A 12,530-nucleotide genomic window follows, 5' to 3' on the forward strand; every position below is an offset into this window, starting at 1 on the left:
ATAAAAGGAATAAACACAAGGGAGCTTAGAAACCTCACCAACGCCTTTGTTATATTGAAGAATACACTCTAATTGGCTTCACCTTAACTCCAAGTCAATATCCAACTTTTCAATTTCATCATGTGCACAATAAAACCTATGAATTGTCTTATTTGCACATTTAAGATCAAAATTGTTAAATTACAATTTCTAACTTAAGCACATTAGTTAAATATTAAAATATTATAATTATTGCAAATGACAAATCAAGTACTACAAAAATATGGTGAGCGAGAAGGATTACTAGCTATTTGAGTGGAATAGTTGCAAATGATCAAGAAAAAATATTTGTGTTTTTCCACTAGTGTTCAAATATAATTTATTTAGCATTGGTTGGTGGAATCTTCCAGAATGATCTCATTTTTTTTTAAAGATTCTACTTAAGGATTGAGAATATCCAACTAGATATCATTCAATTTTCAATTTAATCTTAGTGATTAAAGATGATGTGTAGGTGTCTATATGTATGTAGACACAACTACAGTTCAGAATTGGCATTTAGACAGTTCAAAACTATTGATTTTAAAAAAAAAATTATCGTTAATCTTAACTTTCAAGATCATTATGATTCACAGTTTAGAATCGTCAAATATATATGGTTCAATTCCTAGTTCATGGTAGTTTAAGATGATTATTTATATATTTTTTAAAAAAAAATAAAAATTTATAAGATGTGAACGTAATTAAGTTATCTGTCTATCCACTTAAGATAATTAAAGTCAAGTACTATCTTAGTTCCTTCAATATTAAAATCATCTATTTCGTCATCTAAACATTATTTTTTTTTTTTATTCTTTTTATAACTCTTATTCAATCATTAGTTTCATTGGACATATATATCATCTCTGTTTTTTTATACTAATAGTTTTTTATTTAATATTAAAATTATTGTATTTTAATACGATGAGAGATATATTATATAAATTATATCTTTTAATTAATTTTGTATATTGATAATAGTCTTCTACGTATAATTTTATTATTGATAAATTATATTCTTTAATAAATTTATTAATAAAAAAATAATTAACTAATTTAGGTAATATTAAATTTGGGATGACCTATCTTGTCTCATGAAAATTTTTTATCGACTACTAGAATAAATCGAGAAGCACTCGGACGAGCGATTTAAAAATCCAACATTCCTTGATTACGATCTCATTTAAAAAAAATATTTTTAAATTATAAGTACCTGAGTGACAATTAAATATCTTTCCACTGCATCATAACCCATAGAGACTAATAAATTTATTAATAAGCAACTTGTTAATAAAGTTAGATGGGATCAACCAATTAATGAGTTAAAGGTATAAAAATTTTGTATTAAAAAAATTAAATTAGTTTATTTATGCATGATTGCATGAAGGCCCCTGCTACTCTTTTAGGTACAAATCTTGGTGTGATTTATGCATAAATTTAAAGTATTTTTTAAAATAAAATCGACCATTTATACGTAGATCTACATTACAAGTGATATCAATTTATGTAATAGATGATAATAAATAATAGTATTAGAAAATTTACTAATTCATTAGACTGTATCAATTTATATTAAAGATGGTACTAATCTGTGTTATAAAGTGTCAATTTATGTTATAAGTAATATCAAATATTAGTGTTATAGAATATACAACTCTATCGACAACACAAATTAGTATCAATCATAGCACATAATTATATCATTTAAACACAAATTAGTATAATATAAAATTGATATCTATGAATTCTCAATTTTCTTTTCTAAAAAGGAGGATTTTTAAATTTGCATATGAATCACATTAAAATGGCACTCTCAAATCCATGCAAATTTTATCCTTAATAAAAGTTTGACAATGCTTTATAATAATTTACTAAAATAAGCTTGACAATGACACTAATTTGTGTTTAAATTTTATATATTATACAAATTAAAGTTTATATATTATATGTTTATCGCTGAAAACATTTTTTTCAAGCAATTGATACCTAAATTTAGAAAATTTTAAAATGCCACACCTAACTTTTAAATTTATCAAAGAACATATTTATTTATTTATTTATTTTATCCATTTTTCTAATCACTCATGTGCTATATTAAAAAAAACAAGGGGTTAAATTTCAAAGATTAATATCAACGTGATCTTACATTTTAAAAATCAACATAATGGGATGTTAATTTTCTAAATACAACACCATAATATAATTTTTAGGGCCAATGATTATAAAAGGTGAATACGTTTATCCTCAGTGTCCCCATCAATTCGTCCCAGGGCAAATATGGAGGAGGTAAATTACGGACGACTACTAGCCTTTGGAATAATGACTAACACATAAGGAAGACATTTACCTCAGTTTTACTGAGATTCGAACTCCAAACCTCATGATGGTAATATCTCATGTACTAATTATTAGACTCATCCGAGGGGACATAGTTTTTAGGGCCTATGTAATATTAAAGTGGTACTAATTTTTAAAAATAAGTATCAAAATAATATTATTTTTTTAAAAAATCATGGGAGAAAGAGTAAAATGAATATCACTTTAGTGTTGATTTTTAAAATATAATATCGTAGTGGTATAGTTTTGATTAGGATTTATGCAATCCTCAAGATATAGCACAAATAATGGGCGCATGATATCTCTGACGTAATAGTCAGAGATCGATTCTCAGGAACTGACGACTTGAGGTTTATATCATCATGTGTCTGATACCTATGTACTTATATGTACTTCTTTCTATATTTGTGGGTCGACACTAAAGGACCGTTAATATAGTAGATTTGATAGCTTATGCAACATTAAAGTAGTATTAATTTTTTAAAATCAGTATAATAATAATATTTTTTTTAAAAAAAAAATAAGTACTGGTGGTATTTTTTTGAAATTCAATAGGTTGGTGGAAAGGGTAAAATGAAAAAATTTAGGAAATTATAAAATTAGTCTTTTTAAGAATTATAACTTTAATTAACTGTTCCGGGATCAATTGACGAATTTTTTTTTCTAAGAAAAACTTTCTCACCACCTTCCTACCTACCTACATAGTTAAAGTGAAACCAATCAACTACATAACTAACAATATATTCATAGCATTATCATCCTTATTAAACCCCTCGATAGGGATTCCTCCTCAACGTGCAATTCCTTTATTCGATAAGCTAAATTATTTAAAAGTAGCATTTTTAAAACATATTTTTACACTTTAATGTGAATCCTTATCACCATTACACGTAATTAAATAAACAAATAGATAAATATTTTTTTTTGAAAAAAAAAACTAATCCTCTGATAGAGATTTTGTCGGGGTGAGACATCAACGGTCGGGATCCTCCCATGTTTCGCATTCCCATTGGATCAACGGTCTCCATCAGACGTTGCTCGCGATCTCCATTCCGCGCCACGTAGCACTAATCACCTACACGCATATTTCTAACGTCTCACGGGAGTTCCAAGTCCACTTTGACGTCACCCAATCATGCACCGACATTTTGATTGGAGTAATCATCGGGATCCACCTGTCCTCCATTAAATGCCAAGGTAATAATAATGAGTTTCGTGATGAGTTCGGTCGGGTGCATTTCGGCAGCTGGTGCGCTTTTTCTAGCGACACCTGGCGTTCACCACCAGCTTTGCCGGCTGGAGAAAGTCAAATTAAGAGAGATTTTTCATCTTGATCCTAAAATGTTGAGGTTCTTACATTTCGCTCTTTTATAATTTAGAAAACATTAAATTACGGCCTGAAACTTTCCCACGTAGCTTCTCTAATGATTGGATATAAGTATATAAAAAAAGAAATTTTTAAAGGGATGGAAAGGTACCATGCATTTTTTATTTTGTATTTTATTACAAAATAAAAGGAGATAGAAAACTTTTCTCAGATTTTAATAGTAAAATGGTGATTTTATAATTATAAGAATGAAGTGGCAATTTCGTAAACTTTGGGGGCGAAAGTGCAACTTCTTTGCGATAAATTAGGGAAGTCCACAGCGAGCTCTTCAACCGCGCACGTCCTAAGACGCAGGAAACGACGGCTCCTCTTCCGCCATGGACAAACTCTGATCGATCCAAACGAGATTTTTGCCTTCGGGATTCAATGTGAAAGGTTGAACTTTTTACTCCGAGCAGGTTTGTGCTTCTGTGCTTGGTTGTACTGGATTCGGTTTTTGCGTCTTGCTGATTCGAAGCTGATTCATTTCTGAAGTGATTTGGGGGAAACGAGATCGATTTGGTTTCGAAATTGAGGCGGATTTGATCTCGCTCTCGCGAAGAATGAACTTTAACAAGCATGCTATTATGGGGGGAGCAGTAGCAGGGGGAGATGGGTCGGGAGCAGAGGCGAACGGCGGCAGCCGGAGCATTGGACTGGCGCGGCAGTCGTCCGTCTACTCGCTGACGTTTGACGAGTTCCAGAGTTCTCTGGGGGGAGTTGGGAAGGACTTCGGATCCATGAACATGGACGAGCTCATCAAGAACATCTGGACCGCGGAGGAGAGCCAGACCTTGGCGAGCGCCGTTGGATCTCGCATCGAAGACGCTGGCCTCCAGAAGCAGGGATCCTTCACCTTTCCCCGAACTCTAAGCCAAAAGAGTGTGGAGGAGGTCTGGAGGGACCTTGTCTATCCGGTCCAGGGCCCCCCGGCTACTGCCGGTGCCTCGTACCAGCACCAGCACCAGCAACAGACACTGGGCGAGATTACCCTAGAGGAGTTCTTAGTCAGAGCTGGTGTAGTCAGAGAGGAACCAGTCACATCCAGATCGATTGCTGATGCTGGCGATAGCAGTGGTCATAACAGATCTATCAGGAATGCGCTCTTCGGTGATCTACAAGTTGCAAACAATGCATCCGGTGTTTCGCTAGGGTTTCTCCCACAAGATCGAAGCAGTAGAGATGCGGTTGTTAGCAACCCGACTTCTAATAGTGCTGCAGCTGCTTTGGCGATGATGGTCGCCAATGACGGAATTCCATTGGCAGCGCCACGGCCACGGGGTGATGTTAATTTAGCTAGTCCCCGGGGAATTCGAGGGGCAGGCCTCATGGGGTTTGGAGAAGTTGGGTTAAACAATGGATTGATGCCTGGAGCTGTTGGTTTGGGTGCAGGAGCAGGTATCGTTACCACTGCATCTCCAGTGAACCATCTACCTTCAGATTCACTTCCCAAGAGTGGTGGAGATCAATCTTCTATCTTATCAGTTCCATACGTTTTCAGTGGAGGTCTGAGAGGAAGGAAGTCCGGTGCTGGGGAGAAGGTGTATGAGAGGAGGCAGAGGAGGATGATCAAGAACAGGGAGTCAGCTGCTAGATCACGTGCCAGGAAGCAGGTCAGCTTTCTATTGCACTTGTTGAGCTTGATATTATGCAAACATTGCTATATGGCAGCTAGGCGACAGCATGGTATTTCTCTCTAGAAAAATTCACACTGCCTTTGGCTATTCATTGACCGGTGGAATTATAAGCGCCATTGTTTGAAACTGAGTTTTGATTTACTTAAAGTATACTCAATAGTTATCACATATATTGCTTGCCTTTCTTTTGTAGCAACAGGATCAGGTAGTTTATTCTTTCTGTTAATCATATTCCTGAACGTCTTGTGGTATAAACTCTTTGCAGACCTTTTTTTAAAGCTGTGACTGATTCAAAATCTAAACTCTTTGTAGGCCTTTTTGGGTGCTATATAAATTGACCATGTTTTCCTTAATTCCTTTGATAGATGTACTTTTACATGTACTTGATACTTGATTGGATGAACCTTTCCTGCAAGGCACAGTTTTACTTCAGTTTAAGAGTTCTCTTCTATGAAGACTGGTCACCAGTTTTCACAATTCTATTTAGTTACGAGGTTACAAAACAAACAGTGTGCTGATATAATAAATGTTGTAGGGCTAAATATGCCTCACAGTATTGAGTAACTACATTATTTGCATTTTCCATATAGGGAGATGAGTTATAATAATAGTCTTCAAAGAAGAAGATGATAAGTTAGTGTCAACCAGCCACCTAGGAAATTCTGATTTATGATTTTACTGGGATTCTTCAACTAAAGTGCCACAGAAGATCTATCTAACTGATAGACTCTAACCTGAGTGGACAATTTATATAAACCTGTCACTTCATATAGATGTTTAAATATTTGGCTGATTGGGCATCATTATATGAAATTTTGGTACTAAAATGAATAATTGATCAAACATGAGAAAACCCACAGGAAAATGTTTGACAAAAGCAAAACCAGTTACACTTTAATGACAAGATAATAACCTCTTATCTTTTTAAAACTTGAATAATTTTGTTTCAGGATAAGTCATCAAGCTAGGCAGACTCAAATAGACATCATGCTCTTCAATACTATGATTGGCTAGCTGATTGATAGAGTTTTATGCCTTTGCTTTATTTCTTTTGTTAATGGAAAACAACAAAGTGGTTTTTGGGCCACTGTTTCTGTAATTGACAACTTGTGATTTCTAGGTTGAGATTTGGTCTTTTTTATCACATATATTGACATGATATTCCATCAGGCATATACCATGGAGTTGGAACTAGAAGTGGCAAACCTAAAAGAAGTAAACCAAGAATTGCAGAAGAAACAGGTAAAACTCTCACAAGAATCAATCTTCTGACAAATACATGATGAGAGAATTGAATAATCCTTCATTTCATATTCATATGAATTATGAATATCAGACTACTGAGTATCCTACGTTCTTATTGTTTTCTTATTTCAATTACAATAAGCCCATAACAATAATGGCAATACTGATATCGGATGTCAGATCTCATTTCAAAATTGATTAGATCTATAAGAATACGTTTTTGTTAGTGTTGTTACTGTCTTTCATTTTTTAACCTTAATATTTCACTTTTGGGGGGAACATAGAAGTATGAACAAATATCACCCAATTATTAAACAAGTTATTTATGCTTCTTCTGTCATTTTTTCCCTAGCCGTGGTTTATATGTAATATATGCAGTTTGTGTGATAACTATTTGTCACTTGGATCAGGCTATAATTGAAAAATGCATTAGCAATTTAATGTAGATCATAAATCTTGAGACTAAGCATTTTTTACTTCATGAGTTTAAATTTCTAAACAAAATATTTTCTCTTCACGCTAGCAATTTTGTAGCTAAATATCCTTTTCTAAACAATTTTTTTCACAAATTTTCAGGCAGAAAAAATGGAGATGCAGCAAAAACAGGTGAACCACATGACCAAGGACATCAATTTATCTAATATTTTTTTAATCCTTCATCAATTCTTTAATTTTCGTGTTTATCCTACTACATTCATTCATCTTCATTTAAACTCTCAGTTTTTTTTTCTTCTATATTCTATAACTTGAAAGGGAAAGTTAGGAAAATATATTCTTGGGAATCTACCAGAATTGCAATGCTAGGGTGTAGCTTGATCTTCTTTTCAAATAAGCAATTGGGTTCTTCATGCCATGTCTTCTCAAATTTTAGCACGGTATTTAGATGTTCAACAAGTGGATAACAGATTTGTTCTAGTCATTTTAACTCTGGCTCAGTTGTCTAATATGACACAATCTTAAGGTGTTAGTTCCATTTGTCTAACATGAAGTTCAATGTTTAAAACTCAGCAGCTGCCAATTTACTGCAAAAGCAATGAATCAGTAAACACTTTCCCTCACATGAACTGGGCTAACCCAACCCACCACACATGGATGACTCCAGATACATTATTGTACATTACTCACATTAGTAAGATTTCAATGTAGGACCTCAAACTTTAAGGAATGAACCAATCTATAGATTTGATGCATAACAACTACAAAAATGCTACTTGCTAAATGACACTACCTTCAATTACTTTGTTGGTAGATTACTTGTTAAGAGAAGCATTACCTCCTCAGCATTTTCATGCATACAAAGTCATACTTATGTGCGTACCTAACCTGTTCTACCTGATATTACAGATCCTGCAAATGATTAATGAGCAGCGAGGACCGAAGAAGCCATGCCTGCGAAGAACACAAACAGGCCCTTGGTAAAGTTTTGAATGGACACTGATAACATGATATATCAAAGTTAGCTTCTACAAAGGCCCTGCCTCTATTGTAAATCAAAGAATTATATTGCTATTTTCTAGAGGTTCCAAATTCTCTTGTTCTGAGCATCTTACTTTTGAGTGTTTTAATTGACTTAGCTTTAGGAAACTGTATCAAACCTCTATTGTATAGATTTCATTCTTGCAGATTGCAGACTTTTTTACCACTAAATCTAGCAACTGTTAACGTTTTTAACATATATAATGCGTTAATCTGTTAATATTTATGTTCATTGAGATGCAAATTTACTAGGTTTATTGTAACATTAAAAAGTTCATGGTGAGTTTAGCAATATGCCCTGGTATTGAATAATTAATAATATTAGTTTTAATTTAGATTTTTTTTACCAAGTATCTAGATTAGGATAGATGGTTTGGCGTTATATTTCATCCATCAAGTGAATTTAAGAAGCACAGTGACTTCTGATGTGGTGTCTAGGTTTATCAATAGTTTAATCCTCGTAGATATGTCTCTGTGGAAATTGAATCTTGAAAATGCACTCGGCCTCCTACTATTACACCAAGCCCAAAGGGCAGAATTTTCTTTTTCCAAGTCTCGCCTTGGAAGCTTAATTCAATAGCCGGAAACCTCCAAGCAAGCCATTAATTAGGCAGCTTCCATGGTTTTATGTTGCACCTTAAATCGTGCAACACACGGCAAGCAACCAAGCCTTGGGGGATCAAATTTATGTATTTTGCACCAAAAGTCCATACATTATTTAATTTGCACTCTCAAAAACATTTAAAATATAAAAGGAATATGCTTGTGAAAAAAATAAATAGAATAAGTGCCTTGGGAATTTTAAATATTTATAATTAACTCTTTTGAATAAGCCGATTTCATAAATCAATTTTCTGTTTGTTTGGAAATCGATTTCTTTTACTAAAGACATGTATTTGTTCACAATTCACATTGTTGATGGTTTTTTTTAATTTTCACTAAAATAGGGGGCTTTGAGTTATTTTACTCCAATTCAATTGATAATTAATCGAATAAATAAAAATACCTTTTACATTGGAGAATATGCTCCGAGAGCATCATGACGTGGGCCAACCTAACCACCTCACCTTCGCCAAACCACATGGCCCACCGTGAGGCGTGCGGGTCCCGCACGACATAACTCGCCCAACCAATTAAGATGCAGGTAGATATTCTGTGTCATCAAGACGCGTAAAGGGAACCATATTCCAGCTTGTGTTATTTCTATTATAATTGACGGGGACATGACCACCAAGTGGTGGGCCTGCGCGGGCCAGCCAATAAGAACAGTGGGTCTTTGGTTGAGTAATTGAAGACAACGCGATGCTCTTTTACCACGTCGATAATATAAAATGGAAGTCGCCCGACCTCTTCTCATCTGTAAACGCAACCACCGCCGCCGCCGCCGCCAGCGCACATCTCCGACCTTCTCCCTCGCGGGGGGAAGAGAGAGAGAGGAGGAGGCGGCGGATCCGACGCCGATCTTTGGCGATCTTTCCCCCATGGGGCTCCTCAAGATGCGTTCGTGGTCGCCGGACTCCGACCGCGAGGAAGCGTGGCTTCGCCGCCAGGCGATCCACCGCAGCCGCAGGGGCCGCCTGCGGAGCGTCACCGACGAGGACCTCGACGAGCTGCGCGGATGCATCGACCTGGGCTTCGGCTTCGACTGTGTCTCCGCCGCTGACCCCGCCCCGGCAAGGAAGCTCTCGGAGACGCTCCCGGCGCTCGACCTCTACTACGCCGTCCTCCGCGGCTCCTCCTCCGCCGCGGCCTCTCCGGCATCCGCCTACACGGAATCGTCCTCCGCCTCGCCAGACGTCGACGGCAGCGTCCCCGTGCCCTTCTCCTTATTCTCCCCAGGTATCGATTCCGGTGACCACCATCTCGATTCCCACTAACAATTCGCTTCGCCGGCGGCGGATGCTAACGTGCGCCGCAAGACAGGCATCCGTGGCTTTCCGCATAGGAATTATATGCGGAGCATCCTGTTACGTCAGATTGAATGGGGTATGGCTTGAACGGCCGTCCATCTGGACCACTGGCCGAGTCGTAGCGTGACTGCGTCGGTGGACTTATGGCAATAATTAAATTACAATTTGCATGAAATAATTGATTTTTTATTAGAATTATTTAATTTGATCAACTTCGTTCTATTCTAAAGAATTTATTACAAATTTAATTGATATAAATAAATAATTATTAGTCCATTTTAGATGAAAATTGTAACCATGTCAACATTTAATAGCATTATCTAAACTTGCTGATAACGCAATTTGATAAAGTATACAATTCACAATAAATTCATGAAAACTTCAAAGTTTTTAGCCCCTTGGCAAACCTCCCAACAATTTTGAATTTCCTTTGTATATTCCTTTAAATATATAATAATACTAATTAATTAATTAATAATTTAATTAATTATGTGAAGGTGAGACGGCAGAGGAGAGGAAAGGGAGGCTGAAGCAGTGGGCCCAAGTGGTTGCTTGCACCGTGCGCCAGCGTCGCTGAACTCAAGTGAAGTCACATTGATCATATAATTCAAATGATGAAACCTTATGAAATTTTGATGTTATGATTATAACAGAATGATCCTTCTTCCTCTACCTTTCATTTGATGAGTGCTAAAACGTACTTAATGACTAGTGGAAACAATTTTCTTTTATTGTTTAATTTTGAGCATTTTTCTTTTGAACAGGTGGCATCTTCATGTTGTTCTTATCGTGTCTTAATTATCTTTACTCATTTGTTGATTCTTAAGTCCTTATCCTGCACAGAATATATCTATCTATCTATCTTAAGTTTGTATATATTTATGAATTCTAATATGCCCTACAAGCGATCGATCTACATTATACTTAGGATGGTTAGTTTGATTAGGAAATAACTGGTTCAAAATGATACATAAATTGATTTTTAAAAATTATAATTAGTTTAAAGGGTTAGACAGTGGGCTTGTTTGGTTTAAGGTTATGTTATTTAACAAATAATGAGTGATTTCCATATAACTGAGCATGTCAGTCACGTCAATAAATGATAATATGATTATTTTAGAAGCGTGAGATTTTACATGATTTTAAATTTTAAAAAAATTAATTTTTTTTCCTAAAATGAGTATAATAACTAAACAATATTAATTTATATTTTATTTATCATAATTTTAGTTATATAGTTATTTGATAATCATAGATTATGTATGATAACGTGAAGATTTTGTTTATTTGGAGTAGACGATTCCATAAAAAAATCCCTATAGGGAGGGATTCCATGAAAAAAATCCCTATAGGGAGGGAGGAAAGGAAAAGAAAGAAAGTATAGAGAAAGAATCCCTAGGGAAAGAAGAGAAGATATAGGGAGAGTGCAAAGGGGAATAAGACAGTGCTGTCACTCGTGTTCATTGCGAGCGGTCGTGTGTGAACACTAGCAAGCTGTTCGTCAGTCACAAGTGACCATGCATGGACGCTAGCAAGCCGCTCATCGCTCACAAGAGGTCGTGCATGACACTCGCGAGCAGCACGCTACTCGCTACTCGTCCTCACGGTCATTGTGGATGCTCGTGCTCGTTGTCGACGCTCATCGCCACCATTTGTGATCCTCACGAGTGGTCGTGCAAGGACGCTCGCTGCTCATGAGTGGATGCTAGCCACTCGCGAGAGGTCGTGCATAGATGCCCACCCCTCGTGACGAGTGTGAATGGCCGTACTTGGCCGGTTGTGCAGAGCCGACGGAGTTGTTGGAGGCTCGTGTGGTTGAAGACCATGATGTAAGCAATGGGAAGTAGTAAGGTGTTCCGTTCGATTTTGGGTGGATAATAAATCGAAAACAAATGGATTCACTGAAAAATTTATAGATGATATTATTTATTCCATATCAAGTAAACAACAGGGAAAATTAATAATCTATCTTTATGAAATAAACAAAGCAAAAAATTTTGACGTGGATTTTTTTTTTGAATTTTTAAATCCGCCCTCTTCAGTGCACATAACATTAAAGATTAATATTATAGGGAAAGAAATAGCCATATTAAATTTAAATGTCCAATTTTTCTATATAAATCATGACTCAATTTTGAATGTAACATTTTGTTTTAAAAGAAAATATTTGTAATGACAATGCATTGTAAATATTTATAACACGAGATTCACCACTTTAGGGTGTTCACCCATGCAGATTCTAGAATAGAGAGGAGAATAATTTTGAACAGCTCTCCTTCATGTTACACGGATGAAATCCAGAGGAAGAGAATTTCAATTCTCTCTGACCATTTTTTCGGATAAAAATTATAGCGTCATAATTGTTACTATTTTGGATTTTCTTCTAATTTATCCTATGCAATACGTGTAAAATTTTAAATTTTACATATTTAGTAAACTAAAATATAAATAATATATTGATAAGAATGTAAACAAAAGATCGAGGGGGGACACCTTTCGTATCGCCAAAGTTACGTGTGTTACAATTGAAAATATCTTGCC

At 35.6% G+C, this 12,530-nt stretch overlaps 2 protein-coding genes across 3 annotated transcripts; both read left to right on the forward strand.

Annotated features, from left to right (window-relative positions):
• The first annotated feature begins 4,012 nt into the window (after window positions 1-4,012).
• On the forward strand, window positions 4,013-8,250 carry LOC122052546 (bZIP transcription factor TRAB1-like). Of its 2 annotated transcripts, none has more exons than XM_042614124.1 (5): window positions 4,013-4,117; window positions 4,217-5,334; window positions 6,529-6,600; window positions 7,180-7,209; window positions 7,948-8,250. In XM_042614124.1, exons 2-5 carry the CDS (start codon window positions 4,285-4,287, stop codon window positions 8,020-8,022), a joined length of 1,227 nt encoding a protein of 408 aa, XP_042470058.1. In that variant the 5' UTR covers window positions 4,013-4,117; window positions 4,217-4,284; the 3' UTR covers window positions 8,023-8,250. The 2 variants fall into 2 exon arrangements, with proteins under 2 accessions (XP_042470058.1, XP_042470057.1); XM_042614123.1 differs by having other exon boundaries at window positions 4,019-4,140.
• Window positions 8,251-9,395: 1,145 nt separating this feature from the next.
• LOC122054077 lies at window positions 9,396-10,728 on the forward strand. The gene is made up of 2 exons (XM_042615919.1): window positions 9,396-9,918; window positions 10,487-10,728. Exons 1-2 carry the CDS (start codon window positions 9,411-9,413, stop codon window positions 10,564-10,566), a joined length of 588 nt encoding a protein of 195 aa, XP_042471853.1. The 5' UTR covers window positions 9,396-9,410; the 3' UTR covers window positions 10,567-10,728.
• The last annotated feature ends 1,802 nt before the right edge of the window (window positions 10,729-12,530 follow it).

This window comes from Zingiber officinale, chromosome 3A (assembly GCF_018446385.1).
Source record: "Zingiber officinale cultivar Zhangliang chromosome 3A, Zo_v1.1, whole genome shotgun sequence".
Classification (NCBI taxonomy): Eukaryota; Viridiplantae; Streptophyta; class Magnoliopsida; order Zingiberales; family Zingiberaceae; genus Zingiber; species Zingiber officinale.